The sequence below is a fragment of the Bacillus rossius genome, chromosome 2 (assembly GCF_032445375.1).
Source record: "Bacillus rossius redtenbacheri isolate Brsri chromosome 2, Brsri_v3, whole genome shotgun sequence".
Taxonomy (NCBI): domain Eukaryota; kingdom Metazoa; phylum Arthropoda; class Insecta; order Phasmatodea; family Bacillidae; genus Bacillus; species Bacillus rossius.
The window spans coordinates 117,625,354-117,647,600 of NC_086331.1; the positions used below are offsets into that span (position 1 = coordinate 117,625,354).

The 22,247-nt window shown below is 35.8% G+C and overlaps 1 protein-coding gene across 8 annotated transcripts in view; it reads left to right on the forward strand.

The window, feature by feature from the left end:
- Window positions 1-22,247, forward strand: part of LOC134529677 (catenin delta-2) — a 124,460-nt gene that overhangs the window by 84,172 nt on the left and 18,041 nt on the right. For all 8 annotated transcript variants that reach the window (XM_063364026.1, XM_063364022.1, XM_063364019.1 and 5 more), the window contains 4 exons: window positions 11,901-12,046; window positions 14,034-14,286; window positions 15,074-15,212; window positions 17,887-18,232. In XM_063364026.1, the coding sequence (XP_063220096.1) occupies window positions 11,901-12,046; window positions 14,034-14,286; window positions 15,074-15,212; window positions 17,887-18,232 (884 nt within the window). The remainder of the gene's footprint in view (window positions 1-11,900; window positions 12,047-14,033; window positions 14,287-15,073; window positions 15,213-17,886; window positions 18,233-22,247) is intronic.

Below are 22,247 nucleotides of genomic sequence, written 5' to 3' on the forward strand. Positions count from 1 at the left end.
TTTTCCAAGATTAACAAAAGGAACACGAAATTGGGGCTGGCCAGCGCTTACTTAAACTAATTTACATTCTTAGTTAGAAATATAAACATTTGCATTATGAGTGGATGGATCCGATGATTACATTGATAATTAGTTCTATTCGTTTTACATTTTCTTGAGAAAAACACTGGTCGCTGGTGGGTTGGTCATCCGGTTGAGATAGTTCGTTGCTAGGTAAAGGGGAAATGTTGAAATTACATTACCACCCGGGGTCTTCAAACAATCACGTCGGGTAGTAGAAGCGTTTCTTCGAATGTGACCCACGGAACAGAAAAGGGGGGGGGGGGGGGGTGGTCACGAGATGAGACCAATCAATCTCTCCCCGTCATCGAACCCTGTCTGCAACAGTCCAAATCAAAACTGATTAGAACTGGTATACAGGCAGTCTATGGGGCAGAAAATGCCCGGAAAAAAAATTTAAAGGGAAAAAGGAGGGTTCGCGAATTATCACTCACCAAAACAGGGGAGTTGCCCAGCACGCTGCAGTCGTGGAGTCAGCCAGGCTCGGGAGCTCGCGAATTGCGCGGCAGGACGCGGATGATTTCTTCATAATAATAAATTTCAAAGAGAAAAATTTCTAAGGCAAATAACTAAACTATGCAGACAGACTAATCTACTAAAATGGACTTGAGGGATAGCATCCCTTATACAAGGCGACTACATATTCGTTAACGGTCGGATGAAATCTAGCCGATTCGCGATGGAGGTCTGTCTGCAGCCGCGACGCGAGTTGATCTGTCGCGCGGTAAACGGCGTCTCGTAATTAAAAAGTGCCCACCTGCTCTAACAGGTGGAAGGGGGGGGTGTCTGGCCCGCCGAAAAATACCGAACTTGCCCGAACGCGGGCGGAGAAAAAACTCTAGCAGGAGTCTTGAAGTTGGCCACACTGGGCGACCGTAGAGAACTCTGTCGGAGGCGGCTGAGTTGAAAGGAATCGACTCGCGCCGGGCGTCCATATAACTCAAGGGAGAGCGGTGCTGCTCTCTGGTGCCCTAGAGGGTAGGCAAGCGGAGAAGTTCGCGACTTGACTGCTAGGAATCGCTTGTGATCAGTTTTGGCGCACTCGCTTTGCGAAGAGACCTTGGAAACGGTCACCGGTGTCCAGGGGGTTACGACCGGTCATTGGTCTTACTTGGAACTGCGAAGAGGGGGAGGTGGGGTAAAATGCAACGCTGATGGGAAACTACGCCCCGTCGTGGCTACAGAGGGGCGAATATAACACTACGACGTGATGAAAAAGGCGAATCTCAGCTCGTCTCTGCGAACTGGTCGCCTGCAAGCTACAGCCTTGCCATGCAGTTAGGGTCACGAAGGGAAATAATATTACAGGCTTGAGGCGTGATTGAAGACGGGGGAAATATTAGCCAGAATGCTAGCCTAGCATGAGGCTGGGAAAGAAAATCAGCTTGCCTCTGAGAACAGAGGCTGAGGGCCTGGCCGTAAAGAAAATAAGATGAGAGAAAAAAAAATAATAATATTTCCAAAATATTTCAGATTACAAAATTTTTAAATAAAACGTGCCTAAATACTTAATACACGGCACATACTTCCCCCCTGAAAGACGGAGTCAGGGTGGCCCACTTGAGCCACCAAAAAAACTTGGGTTCCAGAAACTTACCCTGTACCAGGATCTACTGTAGTAAACTACTTACATATAAAAAAAATATCTTGATCAAATCGAAGGTATATTATAATTAATTAATTAACACTTAACGATGAATGAAGTAATGAGGAAAGTTGATCTCAGATGTTGGGAATGGTGTCACGTGACAAAACTCTAAAAATGGGCACTGTGAGGCGGGCCGAAAAGCACTGAGGCCGAAACAAGGGAAATGCGTCCTTGAGCACTCAGTGATATATGGGGATTGGAACCCCTGTAAATGGGTATGGTAACCCGTAACTTACAAAATATATTTGGGAATAGAACCCCTGTACAATTGTCTTTCCATAAAAGGCCGAAGGCATTGGGACTTAGCCCTGCACAATCAGGCCATGGAGAAGACGGTCAAATTTGCTGCTTCCCCGAAGGTAAAACAGATCCTCAGTCCCAGAGTGACACAGGGCCTAAGGGTAAGATTCCCTTGGCGGGTTTTTAAATTATTGGGGTTGGAACCCTAAAAGATCAACAATCCGTATGAATGAATGAATTTAAAAAAAATTAAATATTCGACAAATTTAGAAATTTTAGCGCATACAACTCTGATGTTCAATATAACTAACTAATATTTATTATTTAAAAGTTTTCTGCAAACAATACAATAAATTAACGACTCTTCGCACTCAAATTTAAATTATTTAAAGAAAGGTAAAATGCAATAAACCAACAATTATAAATCAAAAAGGGATATAAATTATCATGGAGCGGTTAGATCTTCCATGACTGCTGATAGGTTTCACACTGCCTGAGAGGGGGTTTGAACATAGGCCGTCCAAAGGTGAGTGCTGGGGATCTAACCCAGTAACACTCTATGGTCATAGGATTTTTCTCCTAGAGGACCGAGTCTCGGCTCGTTGGCTCGTAGGACCCTTCTTTTGCGCTGCTCGTTGGCTAGCTTGACCTAGCTCCTATTTTAGAAAAACACATAAAAGAAACCAGTTTGCCGTCTGGAAGTCACGTAGCTCTTACTTAAATAAACCATATCATCAATAACGATGTAAAATAAATACAGCTTTGGGGTAGAATGCAAAGGAAACAAAAAAAAAATGGCTAGATGTGACAGCTTCTGTGCTCAGAATCTATGTACGTCGCTGTACATCACATGTACGTACAAGGAAAATAAAGAAATAATCACATAAAAGTTTTAACGCTAAATCAATTTAAAACAAACTACAAACATTATGCTTGCTTAATTTACGAATTATGATTATTAAAAAAAAATTGAACTTAATCAAAAATTAAATAGATAAAATCGTCGAACAAAATTCATGAAGATTAAAAAAGAACTGTCAGAGAAGTATTACTAAGTTAAAAAAAATAAAACAATTTACGGCAAGCAGCTTGTTCAAGACTGAACTTACGTATGGAAAAATTAAAAATTAAAGTATCTTAAATTACATAGAGTGGGCTAGCCTCGAGACAGGATGCTTAAACGTACCCAAATTAATTTAGTGGACCTCTCGTTGGAGGTTGAAAGGATTTCACCACTCTCGGTGATTACTATAAACATTACAATGAGGCTAGTCACTTCGTAGGTACTTAATTTCGGGAAATACGTATTTTAATATGCTTGATTATATTATTATTATTTTATCACTATATTATGTTTTCAAGTATTATTACTTTAATAATGTAAGACGTGAAATTCTTATAAGGCAAATGTCTTTCAGTATAGTTTGAAATCATTATTATGATGGGGGGGAGCCCTTGATATGTAAATTAAAATCTATATTTAAATATTATGTGCGTGTTTATTAGTAATGGCGTTAGTAGCCTAAAAAAGTACTCTTAACTTATAGTTATTTGTTCATATGTAAACTTAATAATTAAATTTAAACACATTTAGCTGACTACTGCGGGACAACAGTGGAAAACTATAAACTTATTTGACTCTCAGTCATAAAGTAACTACGGCGGGCGGAGATAAACAGAGCCCGGCGTCACGACAAAGACGTCAGCTGTGGTCACCCCTCGAAGATAAGCGGGCGGGTGAGCCCGCTCGAAGAAGGAGGGGGGGGGGGGTGGGGAGGAAAACAAACATGACAGCTCCCATGTCGCTGTCGGGAAAAGGATGTGAGCGGAACAGTTGCTCACGTAAAAATTTGCTATGGTCCAGGATTAATTGGACAAAAACAAAAAAAATATACGTCGCGGACATTCGTCTCGCGCTACTGGGACAGTAAGGTTCCAGGTGAGATTACAGTTGGACACCCCTACGAAGGTCGTACAGGGCGGTGAACTGAACTCGACGCCACGGACGTGCGCCGTGAGAGATAAGCAGCCTGTAGGGACGGGGGAGGGGTGTCTGTGTCTGCGCCGCGGCAGGGACAACAGCTGTGGCCTGCTGTAAGACGTCTCGCGCGCTACGCGCTAGCCTAAGTCCACACGGGAATTTAAAACTCAATATAAATTTTAAAAATTTAACTCATTATAACTAGGGGGTGTACCAGCGATCAGTTTACAATATTATTACAAAATTATTATTATCAAAAATTAATTAAAAAAAAAATTTTGTACTTTTAATTTTAGTTTAGGTATGCTTATATTTTTCAGGTATGCCTATAGACCAAGGTAACCATGCTCTGCTACCAAGTTGTAACACCCCTCGTGCCTCAAAATAGAATTATTTGGAATTAATTAAAAGAGCCTTGGAAACAAGCTGAAAAAAAAATACGTTAAAGGAAATGATTTACCAGAGGCGACACGAGGTGGGAACAAACACAATTTAGGAACTTCCTGTAACAAGCAAAGGGGAAGTTGGAGGATCGTTATAATCAATAAAATAAAAACTACACGATTAACTTGATCTATAGTTTCCCTGTTTTATTTGCCCTGATGAATATCATGTTTCAATTATTTTAACATACATACAAAAGATTTAACAATTTTCCAAGATTAACAAAAGGAACACGAAATTGGGGCTGGCCAGCGCTTACTTAAACTAATTTACATTCTTAGTTAGAAATATAAACATTTGCATTATGAGTGGATGGATCCGATGATTACATTGATAATTAGTTCTATTCGTTTTACATTTTCTTGAGAAAAACACTGGTCGCTGGTGGGTTGGTCATCCGGTTGAGATAGTTCGTTGCTAGGTAAAGGGGAAATGTTGAAATTACATTACCACCCGGGGTCTTCAAACAATCACGTCGGGTAGTAGAAGCGTTTCTTCGAATGTGACCCACGGAACAGAAAAGGGGGGGGGGGGGGGGGGGGGGGGTCACGAGATGAGACCAATCAATCTCTCCCCGTCATCGAACCCTGTCTGCAACAGTCCAAATCAAAACTGATTAGAACTGGTATACAGGCAGTCTATGGGGCAGAAAATGCCCGGAAAAAAAATTTAAAGGGAAAAAGGAGGGTTCGCGAATTATCACTCACCAAAACAGGGGAGTTGCCCAGCACGCTGCAGTCGTGGAGTCAGCCAGGCTTGGGAGCTCGCGAATTGCGCGACAGGACGCGGATGATTTCTTCATAATAATAAATTTCAAAGAGAAAAATTTCTAAGGCAAATAACTAAACTATGCAGACAGACTAATCTACTAAAATGGACTTGAGGGATAGCATCCCTTATACAAGGCGACTACATATTCGTTAACGGTCGGATGAAATCTAGCCGATTCGCGATGGAGGTCTGTCTGCAGCCGCGACGCGAGTTGATCTGTCGCGCGGTAAACGGCGTCTCGTAATTAAAAAGTGCCCACCTGCTCTAACAGGTGGAAGGGGGGGGGGGGGTGTCTGGCCCGCCAAAAAATACCGAACTTGCCCGAACGCGGGCGGAGAAAAAACTCTAGCAGGAGTCTTGAAGTTGGCCACACTGGGCGACCGTAGAGAACTCTGTCGGAGGCGGCTGAGTTGAAAGGAATCGACTCGCGCCGGGCGTCCATATAACTCAAGGGAGAGCGGTGCTGCTCTCTGGTGCCCTAGAGGGTAGGCAAGCGGAGAAGTTCGCGACTTGACTGCTAGGAATCGCTTGTGATCAGTTTTGGCGCACTCGCTTTGCGAAGAGACCTTGGAAACGGTCACCGGTGTCCAGGGGGTTACGACCGGTCATTGGTCTTACTTGGAACTGCGAAGAGGGGGAGGTGGGGTAAAATGCAACGCTGATGGGAAACTACGCCCCGTCGTGGCTACAGAGGGGCGAATATAACACTACGACGTGATGAAAAAGGCGAATCTCAGCTCGTCTCTGCGAACTGGTCGCCTGCAAGCTACAGCCTTGCCATGCAGTTAGGGTCACGAAGGGAAATAATATTACAGGCTTGAGGCGTGACTGAAGGCGGGGGAAATATTAGCCAGAATGCTAGCCTAGCATGAGGCTGGGAAAGAAAATCAGCTCGCCTCTGAGAACAGAGGCTGAGGGCCTGGCCGTAAAGAAAATAAGATGAGAGAAAAAAAAATAATAATATTTCCAAAATATTTCAGATTACAAAATTTTTAAATAAAACGTGCCTAAATACTTAATACACGGCACAACACACATTAATTAGCTAAGCAAAACAATAAAACGAATATCTCACTCTTTAGGTAAAATATAATCAAAATGACTAATTATTACTTACAAGTTTTTTAGCATAACCAAAATACCTTAAATGCCTTAGCATAATATAAGAAATGTGAGTATAAATTAATTATGAAACCATATGAAAACATCAGCAATATAACACATTCTTAATTAAAGTGTAAATTACTAGCAGAGACAGACTACAATGAGTAAAAAATTTTATATAAAAATAACCTGGTTTGCTCTGGTAGGTTTACTAGTAACAGCCTATTCTTTCATGCTAGAAAAGCACCTATATATTACAACAAAAATCTATTAAACCTTACAAAAACATTTCAAAATTGATAGTTCTAGATTTTATAAGTTTTTGTGTTATGGGTCCCTAATTTAGAAAAATGTAATGAATAATAAAAAAAAATAATGACTTTTAAGTATGCTACCGCAATGCTATGCATTTTTAAAGTGAAACTTCTTTATGGCTAGTAGGGTAAGTAAAGATAAGAGTAATGAAAAATGAAAAGTGCAATGTTCAGGAGTTTGGTGGATTGTTTGCTACAATGTGAGCTGTGGGCTTCCAATGCGAACTTCTGTTATGCTCTTTATTGAAGGCATATTTATTTACCACGTTTTAGCTATCAATTTAATTGCTGAAAACACATGGTAGCAGCAGACCTCGATGGCATTTTTACAATATAGTACATTTGTGCACTTGCATCCTTGCATATTTGCACCCTTGCATATTTGCACACTTAGATATTTGTGCATTTGCATACTTCCTCACTCGCATACTATTTCACTGGCATACTTCTGCACCCTGATACTTTTATAAATTCTTATTTGCTTACATACCTGTACACTCACCTGTATGCTCGTATACTTGCATACTTGTGCACGTGTTTCAAATATTTGTGTATGTACTCTACAAATGTCCTAATCCTTTATCTGTTAATTACAGTTCAAGCTTGGCCTGCTAGACAACCTGACAGTAACTTTCATTAAACACTTGATGCACAAGTAAATACAGCAATTAAAGATTTTTTTTTATTTTTTTTCAAAGTCAGAGGTTTTGCCATCAAAAGTTAGGATGAGCTATTAGTTAAAATATACAACTTTTGTAAGTCTAGTTAATAAGAGCTTTTCTACTATTTTCTGGTTTTATTCTTCACCAAAAGATGACTGCCAACTTACATACCAAGTACAGATAAATTTTTATTACGTACCAACTTTGCCGCTCGATAAAAAAAATAGCAAACGTCTGTTTAGTTCCTCGGCTAATCTTTTAGCTGGGTACGAAAATTGCAAGACATTCTCATCTCATGGACAATCACCGTTGCTCCTGGCCTATGCTGATACCTTTGGTCAAACTTCCTAGTTACCAGACCAAAAACAAAAGCATTAGGTCAAAACAATTACGTCTCGGCCCTTACACACACACGTAATATTGTCCGCCTCATAATTCACTTCAGTTTTTGTTGGTGAGCTGCCGACAACGCAATCTGCTGGTACTAAGATCGAGCGACACTGCCTGGTCAACACCTTTCATTACAAAAGTGAAGAAAGAGTGAAGCAGCCCTGGGGGCCAACTGACCAATCACAACAAACATAACCTTATTTGGTAAGGAACCATACCCTTTAGTTTCAAGGTCAGCTTCACAAGGCTTGATATTCAATAGAGAAATTAAAAAAAAAAATGCATAGCTCATCCTGATTGGTTATATAAATATTTTATTGTGAATGTTCGTCCACACTGCTGCGTAGTCATGCACAAACGTGCAAGGTTTTCCCTATTACAAACGCTCCAAACTGCGAGCCACTTACAAATACAAACTTGCTAAAAGACAAACAATGATTAATGTCGCAACTGTGCCACTGCCAGCACATCTGCGGAATTTCATAATATCACAGTGGCACCAGTGAAATAGTCTTGGTTTCCATACAAATTTTTAAGTCTAATACTTGTGCTGAAAATAAGTGAAATACAGTGGATTATAATTTAAAAAATCATACAAAATTTATACTACAAAATTTATACTACCCTATCCAAAAAAATTTGAAATAATAGTTTGAGGTTTTTTTTTTTTTTTTTTTAAAGAAAACAAAATAACATATAACCTTCAAAAGAATATTTGCAGTAGTAGCCTAGCCTGCTATTCCATTTACAGTATGGTCAATTTTCTGGAGTTAGTGGTTATGCAATGTTACACTGTGACGTTTAACTTCTAAAATGCATGTTCACCATCAACCAATTTTTAAATATTTTATTTGCCTTTTGTGAATTATATATATATTTATTTTTTCAGGGGTTCACAACTTTTATATATATATATATATATATATATATATATATATATATATATATATATATATATATATATATATATATATAGAGAGAGAGAGAGAGAGAGAGAGAGAGAGAGAGAGAGAGAGAGAGAGAGAGAGACACCAAATTATTTTTTGATTTAAATAAATATCCCTGGATGATGACATATTGTGATTCAAACACATATTAACAAGGAAGTGTATCCATTACAACTAAAATAAGTTAGAAACTACTAAAATAATTTATCTTATCATAAAACTGTTTCATGCTGTGCTGTAGACTAGAATTAAATACTAGAATAATATGATAAATGGCTAGTTTATGAAATACTTAAATCAGGGAATGGTATTCAATTTTTAAAAATAACAAAAATCTTTAAACTTGGCAAATATGTATAAAGGATGCAGCCAACCATGAAGTTTTGTCATTTAAATCACTTTGGTACATGTAAATAATGTGTCATTACTTTAAACCAAATGAACTTTAGTTGAATGGAAACTGGTTGTAAAATGAAATAAAAAATGCCTTTGTTTAGCATTATTTTTATTTTGGTTTCCCATTTGATAAATGTAATGAATTCAATGTGGGGAAAAATATTAAATTTTTTTTTTCATTGAGCCAGTATTCTCAACTTACGAACAAATTTACCTGTTTATTGAAGCAAAATGTATGTATGTATGTAACTACATCAAGTTTTTATGCAATAATGAGGGGTATTCACAAATCTCTGATTGTAATATTGAAAGGTTTTTGTTTTGTTGCATCTCTTGCTTGCAAATCAAAGTACAACCAACTCATAACCTAAATCTAACATTATCAATTAATTTTAAAGGAACATGGAGTGGTGGCACAGGTGGCACAGTGGGTAGGCACTGAATTCACACATCAGAGGACCCAGGTTCGAAACCCGGACTGGCCATCCTGATTTCAGTTTTCCATGGTTTTCCTGAATCACTCCAGGAAAATGGTGAAATGTTTCCTTAAAATAGGTGATGACCGATTCCTTTCCCAATATCCCTTGTCTTTTGCCTTGGCCAGACTGGTAAGCGAGCCATATGTGAGCACAAATCACTTAGCATATCGCAGGCGACAGTGTAGCCACGCTGCAAGCGACAATAGTACACAACTACAGCGTTTATTCTTGTAAGTCTGCATTATGGTGTCAAGGAGATGTCTTTTTTTTTGTGAGGATTATGAGTACATATTGTTTAGAAGGAAGCAACATTGTGTTCATCCTACCAACAGTGCGAGACAAACTTATGGATGATTTCACCAACAGTATCCTCATTTGAGAAGATATCCTGACACATTTTATGAATACGTGAGAATGTCAGTAAGGACACTCATTAAATTTTTCAAAGTATTTTAGATCCGATCACAAGATTTAAAAAAAAAAGTTTGATGAAGATTATACGAGATCCAATATGGCGGCTGACTCTTCAACCCTCAGCCCCTTCGGAACGGAGCCTCATTTTTTTTCTGTCATGTAAAGTGTAAACCTTGGATGCATCCCGGGGGGCAAGAGGGGCTTATTATGAACCGTTATCTAGTTCAATTGTTAATTATGTGTTGGCTATGCCATCTTTGCAAGGTGCTTCAACAGGCAAAAATATTAGATAGCTTTTATTGACAGAACTTTATTTACATGTGCCTTTACAAAATTGTGTAGCCTTTTGTTCTGACAATGCAGCAGATATGGTTGAACTTAAGAAAGGCGTGGTTCCTATCTTAAAAGAAAAACAGATAAATTTAGGGTTTTAATTTTTTTAATGTGTACTTTAAATAGCTCTTTAGGTACTTAGTAGTTTTTATACTGATTGAATGCATTAAACTATTGATGTGTTTAGAATAATGCTGGACTTATGGTGCATGTTTCAGTAACACTGATTGAATCATCGTGTGCTTTCATGTATTTTTTAAGTGATGCTCATTTTTCTTTATTCATAAATGAGCGTGTTAATGTAATTTTCTTTGGTACTTTTTTTTTCCTTAGCCCTTTGATTGAACAAGTATGTGTGGTGGTTTGCCAGTTGTGTTATTGTTTGCCAGTTGTGTTATAGTTAGAGAGAGACAGGGAGTTTGGGTAGCTGTGAGAAAGAACTCTGTGCTGTTTATCATGCGCCAGTATTGACTGCTATTTTTTCTGGTTAAAAATGATGTCACCAGACTTTGTTATGTTTTATTGTGATTTTTGCCAGAAAAACCTTGTTGCGAGGGGAATTGTCATACCCCCAGACCAACTCAGCTAGCTCAAATATTCAGCCTGGAGTGTACGTTCATAAATACTTGCATAAACCATTTGAACCCCGAAAAATCATGTTAGTTCCAAAGAAATGTTACCTCTTCACAGATTCCAAACAAACACGTTGACTGTTGGCATGTATTGAAGGATGAATGTTGAAATACCATTTGTAATTATGACCCATGGTTGCACACAAACTCACGGTACAGGCTAAAGGACTCGGTCCTTGGAACAAAGACGAAGTTCACTCAGTCCTTGTAGTGGGCTTAATATCTGCAATTGTGGTCAAAAAATTCTAGTTACAATTTGAAACAATGAAAAAGAAGGTTGATTATAAAAGGTAACGCCCGGATTACAGCTGCTAAATTCTCTCTTAATACACATTAATATATTATTTGCGAGCCACCGCCCTACACACAACCTATCGGTAACTCGTTCAGACGCTGACGAGGCTACGTGCAAATGCATTCCACCCGAAGGAAGTGCCAATCACAGCACATCCCTCACAAATACTTATTAGTATACAAATTTCTGAACCCTTGCAACGAGGCTTTCTGGCATAAATCACAACAAGAAAAAATCACAAATTCTAGTGACACACATTTTTAACCAATAAAAAAAATACCCGGAAAAAATAGCAGCCAGAGTACCAAGTAAACTTACTTTAACACGCACATTTACAAACAAAGAAAAAACAAGCAACACTTAAAAAATACATGATAGCTCATGCAAATTTAAATACACAAAAAAACTCGTAAAAATAATGCCTAGGGGCTTATTCATCATAAAGCAAGCAAATTGTCAGAAAAACTTAAAAAGCATAAAAAAATGTAAGTAATGATCATAAAACATATGGCCATCTCACAGATACGTCTTAAAATTGATAAAAAGCTGTTATTTAAACAATATTGGAAAACCTAACCAGTGTACTGAACGTGATGAGACTCCATAATAAATTGTTAATTTACCAGTGGGGAGGGCAGTAACTTGAGCTATTACAAGCTGCAAGCTCTTATTGATAAATAAGATCTCTAATCTGTAGGTTCAGAAAAATGTAGAAACAAAAATATATACTTTATGGATTTCTTAAATGTTACTGTAAATTGCATGTAAAGTGTGTTTTTCTCTCTTTCAGGAGACAATTTAGGCTGTTTTGGGGCCAGTAAGAAGAAGAAAGAGTGTCAACATCCTGTTCAGCCTAAAGAAGTTTCAAATACTTCCCGAAGTATAAGTAACAGAACAGAACCCATCAAGGGCATGGAATTGCTGTGGCAACCTGAGGTGACATAAAAATTTTTTTGGTTACGATTTTAAATTTTGGTTTTTATCACTATTTACATTTCTTTACCAATAAATGAGAAAAATTAATAATAATATATTCCTTAAACCATTGGCAAACATATAGCACAGGAAAGCTAATCATGTTCATAAAATATATTTTTTTATCATAAAATAAGGTTTACTTTGTATAGATTTATTTAGTTGCATCTTCTACCCTGTGATTTAAGATGGTATATTAAAATAACTGTAAATAGGTTATTAGTGGCTGCTATTGCAAAAGTGACATGCTCATGTGATAATGCAAGAGACAAATTTTCATGCCCAAAACACATAAACTCATATTAATTTATGAGAAATATTTTGATTTTAAGTGGTACAGAACTCCAACTCTGAAGGTTCCTTAGAATTTCTATTCATACTGAGTAATATTAAAATTAAAATAAGGTTACTTTAAAAATTATTTGAATTATTTTATTATTTTATAAAGTTAGGGAAATAAAACTGTGAAATTTTATCTAAGTAAACAACAATTAACCTAAGGGTTTTTTTCCCCTCATTATTTTAATGGACAAAATTGTTTCATTTTGTGAAAACATAAGAAATAATTAAATTTGATGTATATATGAAAATTCATTTTCTGCAAGTTGAAACTAATCTAGAGTTAGAAGAATTATTGGAGACTGATTCATCATAAAGTTAAATTTACTTTTAATTATTCAAGTGATAATTATTTTACATATTTATAAAATTATGATTAAATTTGGCATCTGAATACATTTTGGACTAATACTATGTTCAAGCTTCTTTTATGGTGAATTACATTCTTCCAAACTCAGTTTCTTTTTTCTTTTTGTATTATTTATCCTTTACACCTGACAATATATTTAAAAAAAAACGTTTTCTAGTTGTGGGTTATAAAAGAGAGTATGCCAATAAATATTTTTTTGACATTTAGTATTTATGACAAACTTAATGTTTGTCATTATTGGTAGTTAATAAAAAAAATTGCCTGCCAAGGATAATTTCACCATAAATTAATCTCTGTAGGTATTAATCTCTTAGATTTTAAACAGAGCTTAACAACTCTTAAGCATCATTTAATAACAGATTACATTTCACCAAATATTTACTCACATTTAAGATAGACTTTAAACAAACAATTTCGGTCGTTTCACTTCTTAACTGTTGTTTAGCACACACCAAAATGGCCACACAATAATGTCAGCTGATACTTGAAGAGAAAAACAAGACACATAAATAACCTCACATTTTTAAGGAAGAAAAATTAGTTTAATATGATGGTGATGAGAATGATTTAAATGCTTGTTTTTAACTAATTAAAGAATGTCTTAAAGGAAAATGAACTTCTGCTTGTGTTTCCATCAAACAAATGTCGCAAATATATATAAATATTATTTTATGTGGTAGTTTTAAAATAAATAAGTTAATATTCTAATTTTTAATAAAAAACTTCAGTTTTTGGATATGATAAAATAGTTACATATTACCATGAACACTTTTTAACGTTGCTATCTCTATTTCCATTTGATTGGTTAGTCAATTATTAATCAGTATTACAAGGACCGTTTCTATTTCACAAAGATTAATACAAAATGCTTGAACAATTTTATGAGTTAAATATTTTTTGAAAACAGATTTTACAATTTAACCTAAACAAGAAAGTTGGAAGTAGTTCTAAAGAATTTGAATGAAGTTAATCTTTGTTTAACTGCTCGAAGTTAGTGAAACACAATAATTGTGTGGTGAAGTGAAAAAGCTTAACAGTAGTTTAAAAATATTAGCTAACTTTAAACTACTCTTAGTAGAACATTTAATGACAGAGTGGTGAAATTGGACCCTAGTGAACTAATTATGTGTCATGAAGTAGGTTCTGGCTATCTGTTCAGAATACACATTTTCTAGCTTTTATTGTCATGAGGGAATTTTATCCACAATGTGTTATTTAGTTATATTTTCTCTTTTACAGGTGGTTCAGTCTTACTTACAGTTGTTGCAAAGCTGTTCAAACCCAGAAACGCTAGAAGCTGCGGCAGGAGCTCTGCAGAATCTGGCAGCTTGTTATTGGCAGCCGAGTATAGAAATCCGCGCAGCTGTTCGAAAGGAAAAGGGCCTTCCAATTTTGGTGGAATTATTGAGGATGGAAGTGGATCGTGTAGTATGTGCTGTTGCAACTGCATTGAGGAACTTGGCTATTGATCAACGCAACAAAGAGTTGATTGGTAAGTCAGTTGATAACTATGTAACACAGATTTAGTGCATTGCTTCACAAAGTAGCAATGTAAGGCTTAAACGGAAGCAAATAACTCATTAAAAATGTTCAAATTCTGGGTTAAGGGATGAGGGAAATATGGGTTGGGTGGGGTTTGTGTGTGTGTGTGTGTGTGCACACATGTGCATGCGTGTGAGTGTGAATGTGTGTGTGTGATGTTGGGGTGTAAAGTGACAGGGGATAGACAGCAGAAGGTTAAAATAGATTGGTGGTAGAGGTATGGATGGAAAGGGTGCTAGGAACAAATAATATGTAGGTGATGGTTATTGTAGGTAGGTGAAGAATAACTGCCTGAAGATTGTACATATCTTTCTTAATCATGTTGTATAGTTGTGCGTAATAATGTCACACAATTTTCCTGGATTTGTAAACATAATGAATCAAATACAAGTACAATTTTTTTATATTAACACTGTTGGTTAGGAAGCAAGATGGTACATTGATACGATACTTAACTTATGTTCTAGAGGATACATGCTCAAATCCCTGGTCCAGTCATTCTGAATTTGGTTGGCAATGGTTTTTCCAAACCATCCAGGGAAATGCTGGGATGGTTCATACCCATAGTCCTCGGCCGATTCCTACCCAGATTTCCGTGATTTGTGTACTTACGTGTCTCCATCACAAATGACCTTACTGCCTGCAAAAATTAAAACAATATAAGTGAAAAAATAATGATGTGTTCAACTACAGTAGTTCATTATTATTTTATCTTGTCCTGTGTATTTTATTTCCAGGTAAATATGCTATGAGAGATTTGGTACAGAAATTACCATCTGGTAATCCCCAGCATGACCAAGGAACATCTGATGACACTATTGCTGCTGTGTTAGCAACATTAAATGAAGTTATTAAAAAGAATGCAGAATTTTCAAGGTTGGTGTCATTTTTATTTCAACTTTTAAGTGGTTTCATATAAGGTTTATATTAACACTCTCATTACTTAGTTTCAGCAGCTTTATCATATATGTCATTTTAAATTTCAATGAAAAACTCATTGATCACAGTTCTTTGTGAATTTTTTAAAATGTTTTGGTAGTTTTTTATTACAGTCAGTATATCTGAAGTGTTATTGTGTGCATTAATGATTTATAGTACACCCGCCCCTCGAAGTAACAGTGTTCAGTTTTCACAAACTCTAACACCAATAAATTATGACATGATTTGAAGTAGTGAGGTCATAGATTGGGTAGTGCTTTTATCATTTACATGAATTTTTCTTACCGCAATGGAAATGGTAGTTGTGTTGCATTAAATACAATGCAAAGAATTATAATATGATTAATCAACAAACTATATTTTCCTCTTTCCTTAAGAGCTTCTCACTTTCCTCATTGCTTATTTACTAGCCCATTTAATAAAGTTCCGTGGTTTATATTTCGCAGAAATATGTTGTACGCACTAGTGTTCTGTCAGTGTTTATATTACACCAACTTGCTTGTCAACAGAAGCTGTGGTAGAAAAAGCCAGAAGCTTTCAGGGCTAGTTTACTTCCCACATAGCAGGATGCGCTAGTTGTCAAATCATGGCAGACACAAATTAAGTAAACAACAGAGTCTGGAGTTATGTTAACAGGTTAAATAGTCTTTCTAATAATAGAAAACATTAAGTTTTATGCCTTTTAAAATCTCATTAGTATAACTGAGATATATCTCCTATATTAATAATATTATTATTTTGTTACTTATAAATGTTAGCACCTACTTAATGTTATGCCCAAGCCCTGTTATGTAAAAAATGATGTCCATGAATTTGTTTATACAATAATTTAATTTTAGGTGGTTTAATATCTATATGTTATTCAAATGTTTATTTAAATGTACTCCAAATGCATGAAGACACATATTTGTACTGTAAACTGATTTTAATGGGAGTAGTGTCTTGATTAAAGTGGTAGTCAGCAAGCACACTTACCTGATTAGAAAAAAAATATTATTTTGATTAACATAAACTTCAAAGAAAAAAACATATTATATTGGCACACTTTTGATTAGTGCTCTGTTTTCCTCGAACAAATTTTGGTGATACTTCAAGGAGCATGTGTATATAATTTTGTTAGTTTCATGTTCCCTTTATGTATACTCAAACTTTTTGATGTAATTTAAGTAACAATGGCATTTTTATGACTTACATAGTTTTTGTATGATGTGAAAGTACCCTAAAAAAAAATCTAAAAATTTCAAGTAATTTCTTTAGTACCATTTTGATAAAAAAATCAGTTTAATGACCTGGAAAAATCGTAAGACCTTTACACTAATGATGTCTATTACTCTACAAATATCTATTAATATTACTCAATGAGCAAATTTTTGGTAAAGGAATATAATTTGTTTTATTTTATTTTATTTATGTGTGTGTACAAAGTACAAATATAACAAGCAATATAATTTAATGTTTTTTTAGGACTATTTGTTTCAAATTGCTTGCATTGATGGTTATTATATTTTATATCATTGTTTATGTGAAGTGGCTGCCATCTGGTGGAAACATTTTCTACTAGTGAGAGCAGTATAAACAATGGTTTTGTCTTAAGCTATTAGACCTAACATAAGGGATTGTGTTAGAGACTTGAATGCAGTCAGGTGCCACAATATGATGAGGTACATGGACCTGGTCAGACCTTACCTTGGTTGTGATGCCCACGTCGCTGTGTGGTATGTTCCAATGTCAAAATATCATCTGCATGTAAAAAGTATAATAAATTTACACACACTTAGTACAACCTCTTGTAATAAAACTGTCTTCTAATAATTGTTGTGTCCTGCTCTCACCCTCCATTTTGTGGCACTCTGGAGGAGCTAAAACTGCAAGTAATAAAATTTAATTTTATCATGTGGGCATCATCATTTCAGTGTTAGAAGTGCATTAACAGAAATAAAATGTATGTGGTGTATACATGAGCATTTTTTTTTACGAACATTAAATTTATGTAATTAATATTACGAACTTTGTATAATTTTCATTCTAATTTAAATACTGTGTGATTTTTTTATATATACACACACACACACACACACACACACATATATATATAAACATGATCTTTACCGGCCAAGAAAGTCATGTAAGTCATGAAAAAGTAAGAAAATTAGAGGACTGGTGAGGAAAAACATGGAAAAATCCCAAAATAAAGAATGCTAGAAGTCACGAAACTTTGATTTCCAGCAACCTTTTGCTAGTTTGCAGTTTTTTTATTTAATACCTCACTTCAGTTTATAGTCGTACATAATATACGAATAGTTGGTAGATGTCCACCTTAAATCGTGTTGAAATCATCTCTGCAAATCGTGTATCTATTTCAAATTGGGTTTAATTTTGCTATTGTTCATAATAAATCATATTTGATATAAAAAGTTGTAAGAAAATTTTGTTGAAAGGTCCTGTAAAAGTCCTCAAATTGATTTGCCATGTATTTGTTGAGACCCTGTATTAATGCTTACTATAAATTTATTTTTACAAATATTTGACATTTTTCAAACTATACTAACATATATGATTTTCTTGTAGTCATTGAAAACCATTTTGTCATAAAATCATTATATTGTTTTAGGTCTTTACTTGAAGCTGGCGGTGTTGAACGGTTAATGAACATAACGAGACAGCGGCAAAGGTACACACCTAGAGTGCTCAAGTTTGCCGGTCAAGTGCTGTATACAATGTGGCAACACCAAGAACTGAGAGAAGTTTATAAGAAACATGGTTGGAAAGAACAAGATTTTGTTACAAAAACCGTAGCAGCACGGAATGCTGGCCTTAACTCTCCCAACAATGTCAATAACACATTGAATCGTCCAATGGCTAGTCAAGGAGGCACTCGATATGAAGACAGGACAATGCAGCGCCCTGCAAATGCAAACAGTGCGTCAAGGACCCCTGGCCAACCAGTCTTTCAGCATGTAAGTAGAATAATGCTTTAATTTTTAATTATTATAGCCTTGAGATACTTGATGACTCTTGCTCATAAGCTTCATCTGTAATGATCAGAATAAACACGAATGCTAACACTAAATGTTTGTTGTAGGTAAAGAAAAGGGTCATACATATTTCATATATCATTTTCAAATTTTATTTATGTACAGTCAAACCTCTATCTATCAAACTCGCATGTATCAATTGTCCGTGTTATTGTATACTTTCTACGGTCCCGGCAAAATTGCCATACAACCAAGGTTAAAAAAGTCCACTTGTACCGATGTTCGAATTATCGTTTTGTCCGCATTGATCGTACAAAATATGTGGTCCCGTCACTATAAATTATAATAGATGATTGTTTAACCATAAAGATTTTGCAGAAATAACCATTTCTTAGACAGAAACGGTCATAAAAACAGTAACGATTGTACGTATACAGAAGTAAGTAAAAATCACCTTATATCTGCAGCCAAGTAATGGCGCACGTAAACATGAAGAAAAGACAAATGAACAACAACTTACGAAGAAATATGGATGTTGTACCATAAGTACAGTACAAACCCAATTGTTATCTTACGATAATTACCATAAAAAGAACTAAAGATTCTTTGTAGATACCATAATACTACAGAAGCACGATAGCTACCACATTTGCACTATAGTTACCGTAACAACCGAGATGTATATTTACCGTGATGGTAATGTATTTATTTATGACATATTAAAATTAAAGAACATTATTGAAAAAAAAAAAAAGTATGTTAAATTTTTATATGTACGGTTGGCACATGCTGCGAAGAAATAATGCGATCTGAAAGAATGCAGTACTACTACGAAAAGTGAAAAGGGTACTCGTGGATTTTTAGGTTATGGCAGTCTCTCTGGTTTTTTCAGTAATATCGGCAGAAAATTAACAAGTGTATTGGAAGTCGGCAGAAATGCTGATTCGACTAAATATTAGCAAAATCGGCTTCTTCAGTACAGCTCTACATTTGATGACATGAGTAAACATATTTCATACTTCAGGATATTGAAAAAGACTTTAATTTCCATGTAGGTTTATTGTGCGTATGTTTTTTTGCAAGTGTAAATTGAATTAAGTAAAATGCTTCCATTTTTATTTTTTTTCAACTGATTAAACTTTAATGACAAGTAACTGATATATTTCTGACACTAATTTTGAGGTTCAAATATTTTTTTCAAAATCTAAGAGTGAAGTTCACATCTATTGAATGTCCGCATTGAATTTTTTTGTTGGTCCCCTGAAAAAGATAGATAGAGGTTTGACTGTATTAGAGACTAGTAGTTAAGATGTGGAGGACAGGTGTCTAGCTAATGTTTTTGGTGCTGCCCGATTTTGAACTTTGTCATAGACCAGTCTTCGGCTAATTTATCACAACTTTGATTTGATATACTTAATTCTGTTTTATTTAAAAATCAACATTTTGTTTTTAACAAAACTAAAAAAAATTATTCAGAATTAACATTAGAAAAAAAATTTATCCACTTTTTTTAACCGAGGAAAATTCTCTATGGTCAGGTGTACAGTAGAACCCTGTTATAATGTTCCTGCATATAATGTTTTCCTGCTTATAATGTCATATTTTTAAAGTTCCAATATTTCCCCCATAAGGACAATGTATTTATTTCCTGCATATAACGTTCATAAATAGTGTAATTTCCTGCTTATAATGTTTGCTTTCTAACATTCAATAAATGGGGAAAAAATGTTTTAAAACCAAATTATTCCAACACTTACGATAAAAAGTTTCCTTTATGTATGTTTATGTTTACAATCACTGCCATACAATACATGAAGTTTGTTAAAATACAATTTTATGCAATATACAGAAGGTACACAATGTTCATAGTTACATGTCAGTTGGCACCCTTAGTCAACTCTTCTCTTCCTTGCCATTCCAGTGGATATTCAGATGCACGTACATAGTCCTACGATATTTAAGTTGCCAACCATTTAGCAAGGGCATAACTAAAAGTGTTTTCTATTGCTTACAAATAATTTTTTTTTTCATTCATACGTAGGAATCCCAAAATTATACATTTTCAGGTGGCGAAGGAGTAGACGTTCTCACTCTTAATGTTGTCATCATGAATCGTGAGACAATTTTACAAAAAATGTGGCAGTGTATCTTTAAAGACAAACAAAATTTAACCAGGGAACAAGACGAAGTTGAAAAATTGTTGGCTTGTTTCAGAAAATTCATGTATCAAGTATACTATCTTTGGTTTTAACATTAAAGTTGTTTACATAGCTTGGTGAGTCCATTGGTACAAAGCTCTAACATTGTTAAGTGCTAAATTGAGATTTCCTGCTTATAATGTTTTTTTCTTGTGCTCCCTTGAAAAACCTTATAACAGGGTTCTACTGTATTAAGATTTCACGCTCATTTGCTTAGGAGGTAATGTGATTTGAACGCCAGCACAAGTCTCTCTCACAGCCATAAGTCTTGGTGCAAGGAATATGGAGCTTAATGTAATTTTTCTTCCTATGAAAATCTGAATGTTGGCTCAAATTTCTGAACATAGAGGCCGTTGAACTCAAACCCTTCACACCTATGAGTATTTTACTATAAATAATTTTTTATTGCTTAATTTAGTTTAAATTTTGAATTATTTAACTATACATTGAAAAAGTATTTCAACTGGTTCAACATAGCATTTTCAAAGAAGGTAAGAAAAAAATTGTTTTATTTATTTGAAGAAATATTTATTTATTTAATTATTTGTCATTGTTTCATTGTATTTACGTATTTAGCATGCCTTGTCCAGAAAATTTTACTAAATTGTTTTTTAGCAATTAAGATGATGTTTTTTTATTTAATGTAAGTCAAATTTGCTATAGCATATTTTTTGTAACACTGGCCACATAGAAAGTGTACTTGCTACATGATTAATCTTCTTGCTCATCTAAATTAATGTAAGAGTAATGGTTGAGGCATTAAAATGTTTATAATGGGATGTGTTTTATAGGATATTTAGTTGTTTTCTTGATTCATGTTTCCATTTCAAACTAGTCTTCTACCAATAAATATTATATTTGATTAACAACACTGCTACTTTTTCACTAGAAAAATATCACCTTGCACATAATTTACTAGTCATGTTTCATATCATCAAAAATAATTTTTATTTAAAACTAGCTCATGTACCTGTGCGTTGCAACGGAAGGCTACAGGTAGAACACTCTCGCACTGCTCTTTATGCATGAATGGGCCAAAATATCCATAGTGCTTTTACAGTGATTATGTACATAGTTATCTTATTAAAACCTTTTATTTAGACTTTGTGATCAGTCAGTGAGTGACTACCACGCTACTCAAGTCCACCTCTGTCCCTTCTCATAGGTATGCACTTCACCTTCTCGTGAGCCCCCACTGCCTGTCCTTGTCGGTCCACCACTGCCCATCCTCTGTATACCACTGCCCATCCTGGTAGGTACACCACTGCCCGTTATCGTGTGTCTGTCACTGCCGCACTACATTATTTTGCCTCTGCCCTTTTCCATGGGTACGCCACTACTTGTCCTTGTGGGTCTGCTACTGTCCCTCCTCATGTGTAAGCCTTTGTTCTTCCTCGTGGGTACTCACTGCCATGCCTCTTATGTCCACCTCTGCCTCATTTCATGCCTATGCCACTGCTCTTCCTTGTGGGTCTGCCACTACACCTTCTCGTGTGTATACCACTGCCTGTCCTCGTGGGTATGCCACTGCCCTTCCTTGTGGGTATGCCACTGCCCCTCCTCGTAGGTCCACCATTGCCCATCCTTTTAGGTCCACCACTGCCCATCCTTTTAGGTCCACCACTGTCCTGTCCTCTTTGGTATGCCACTACCCGTCCTTGTTGGTACGCCATTGCCCGTCCTTAGTATGCCACTGCCTATCTTTGTTGGTATGCCACTGCCCATCCTCGTTGGTATGCCACTGCCCATCCTCATTTGTACGTCACTGCACGTCCGCGTAGGTCCATCACTACACCTCC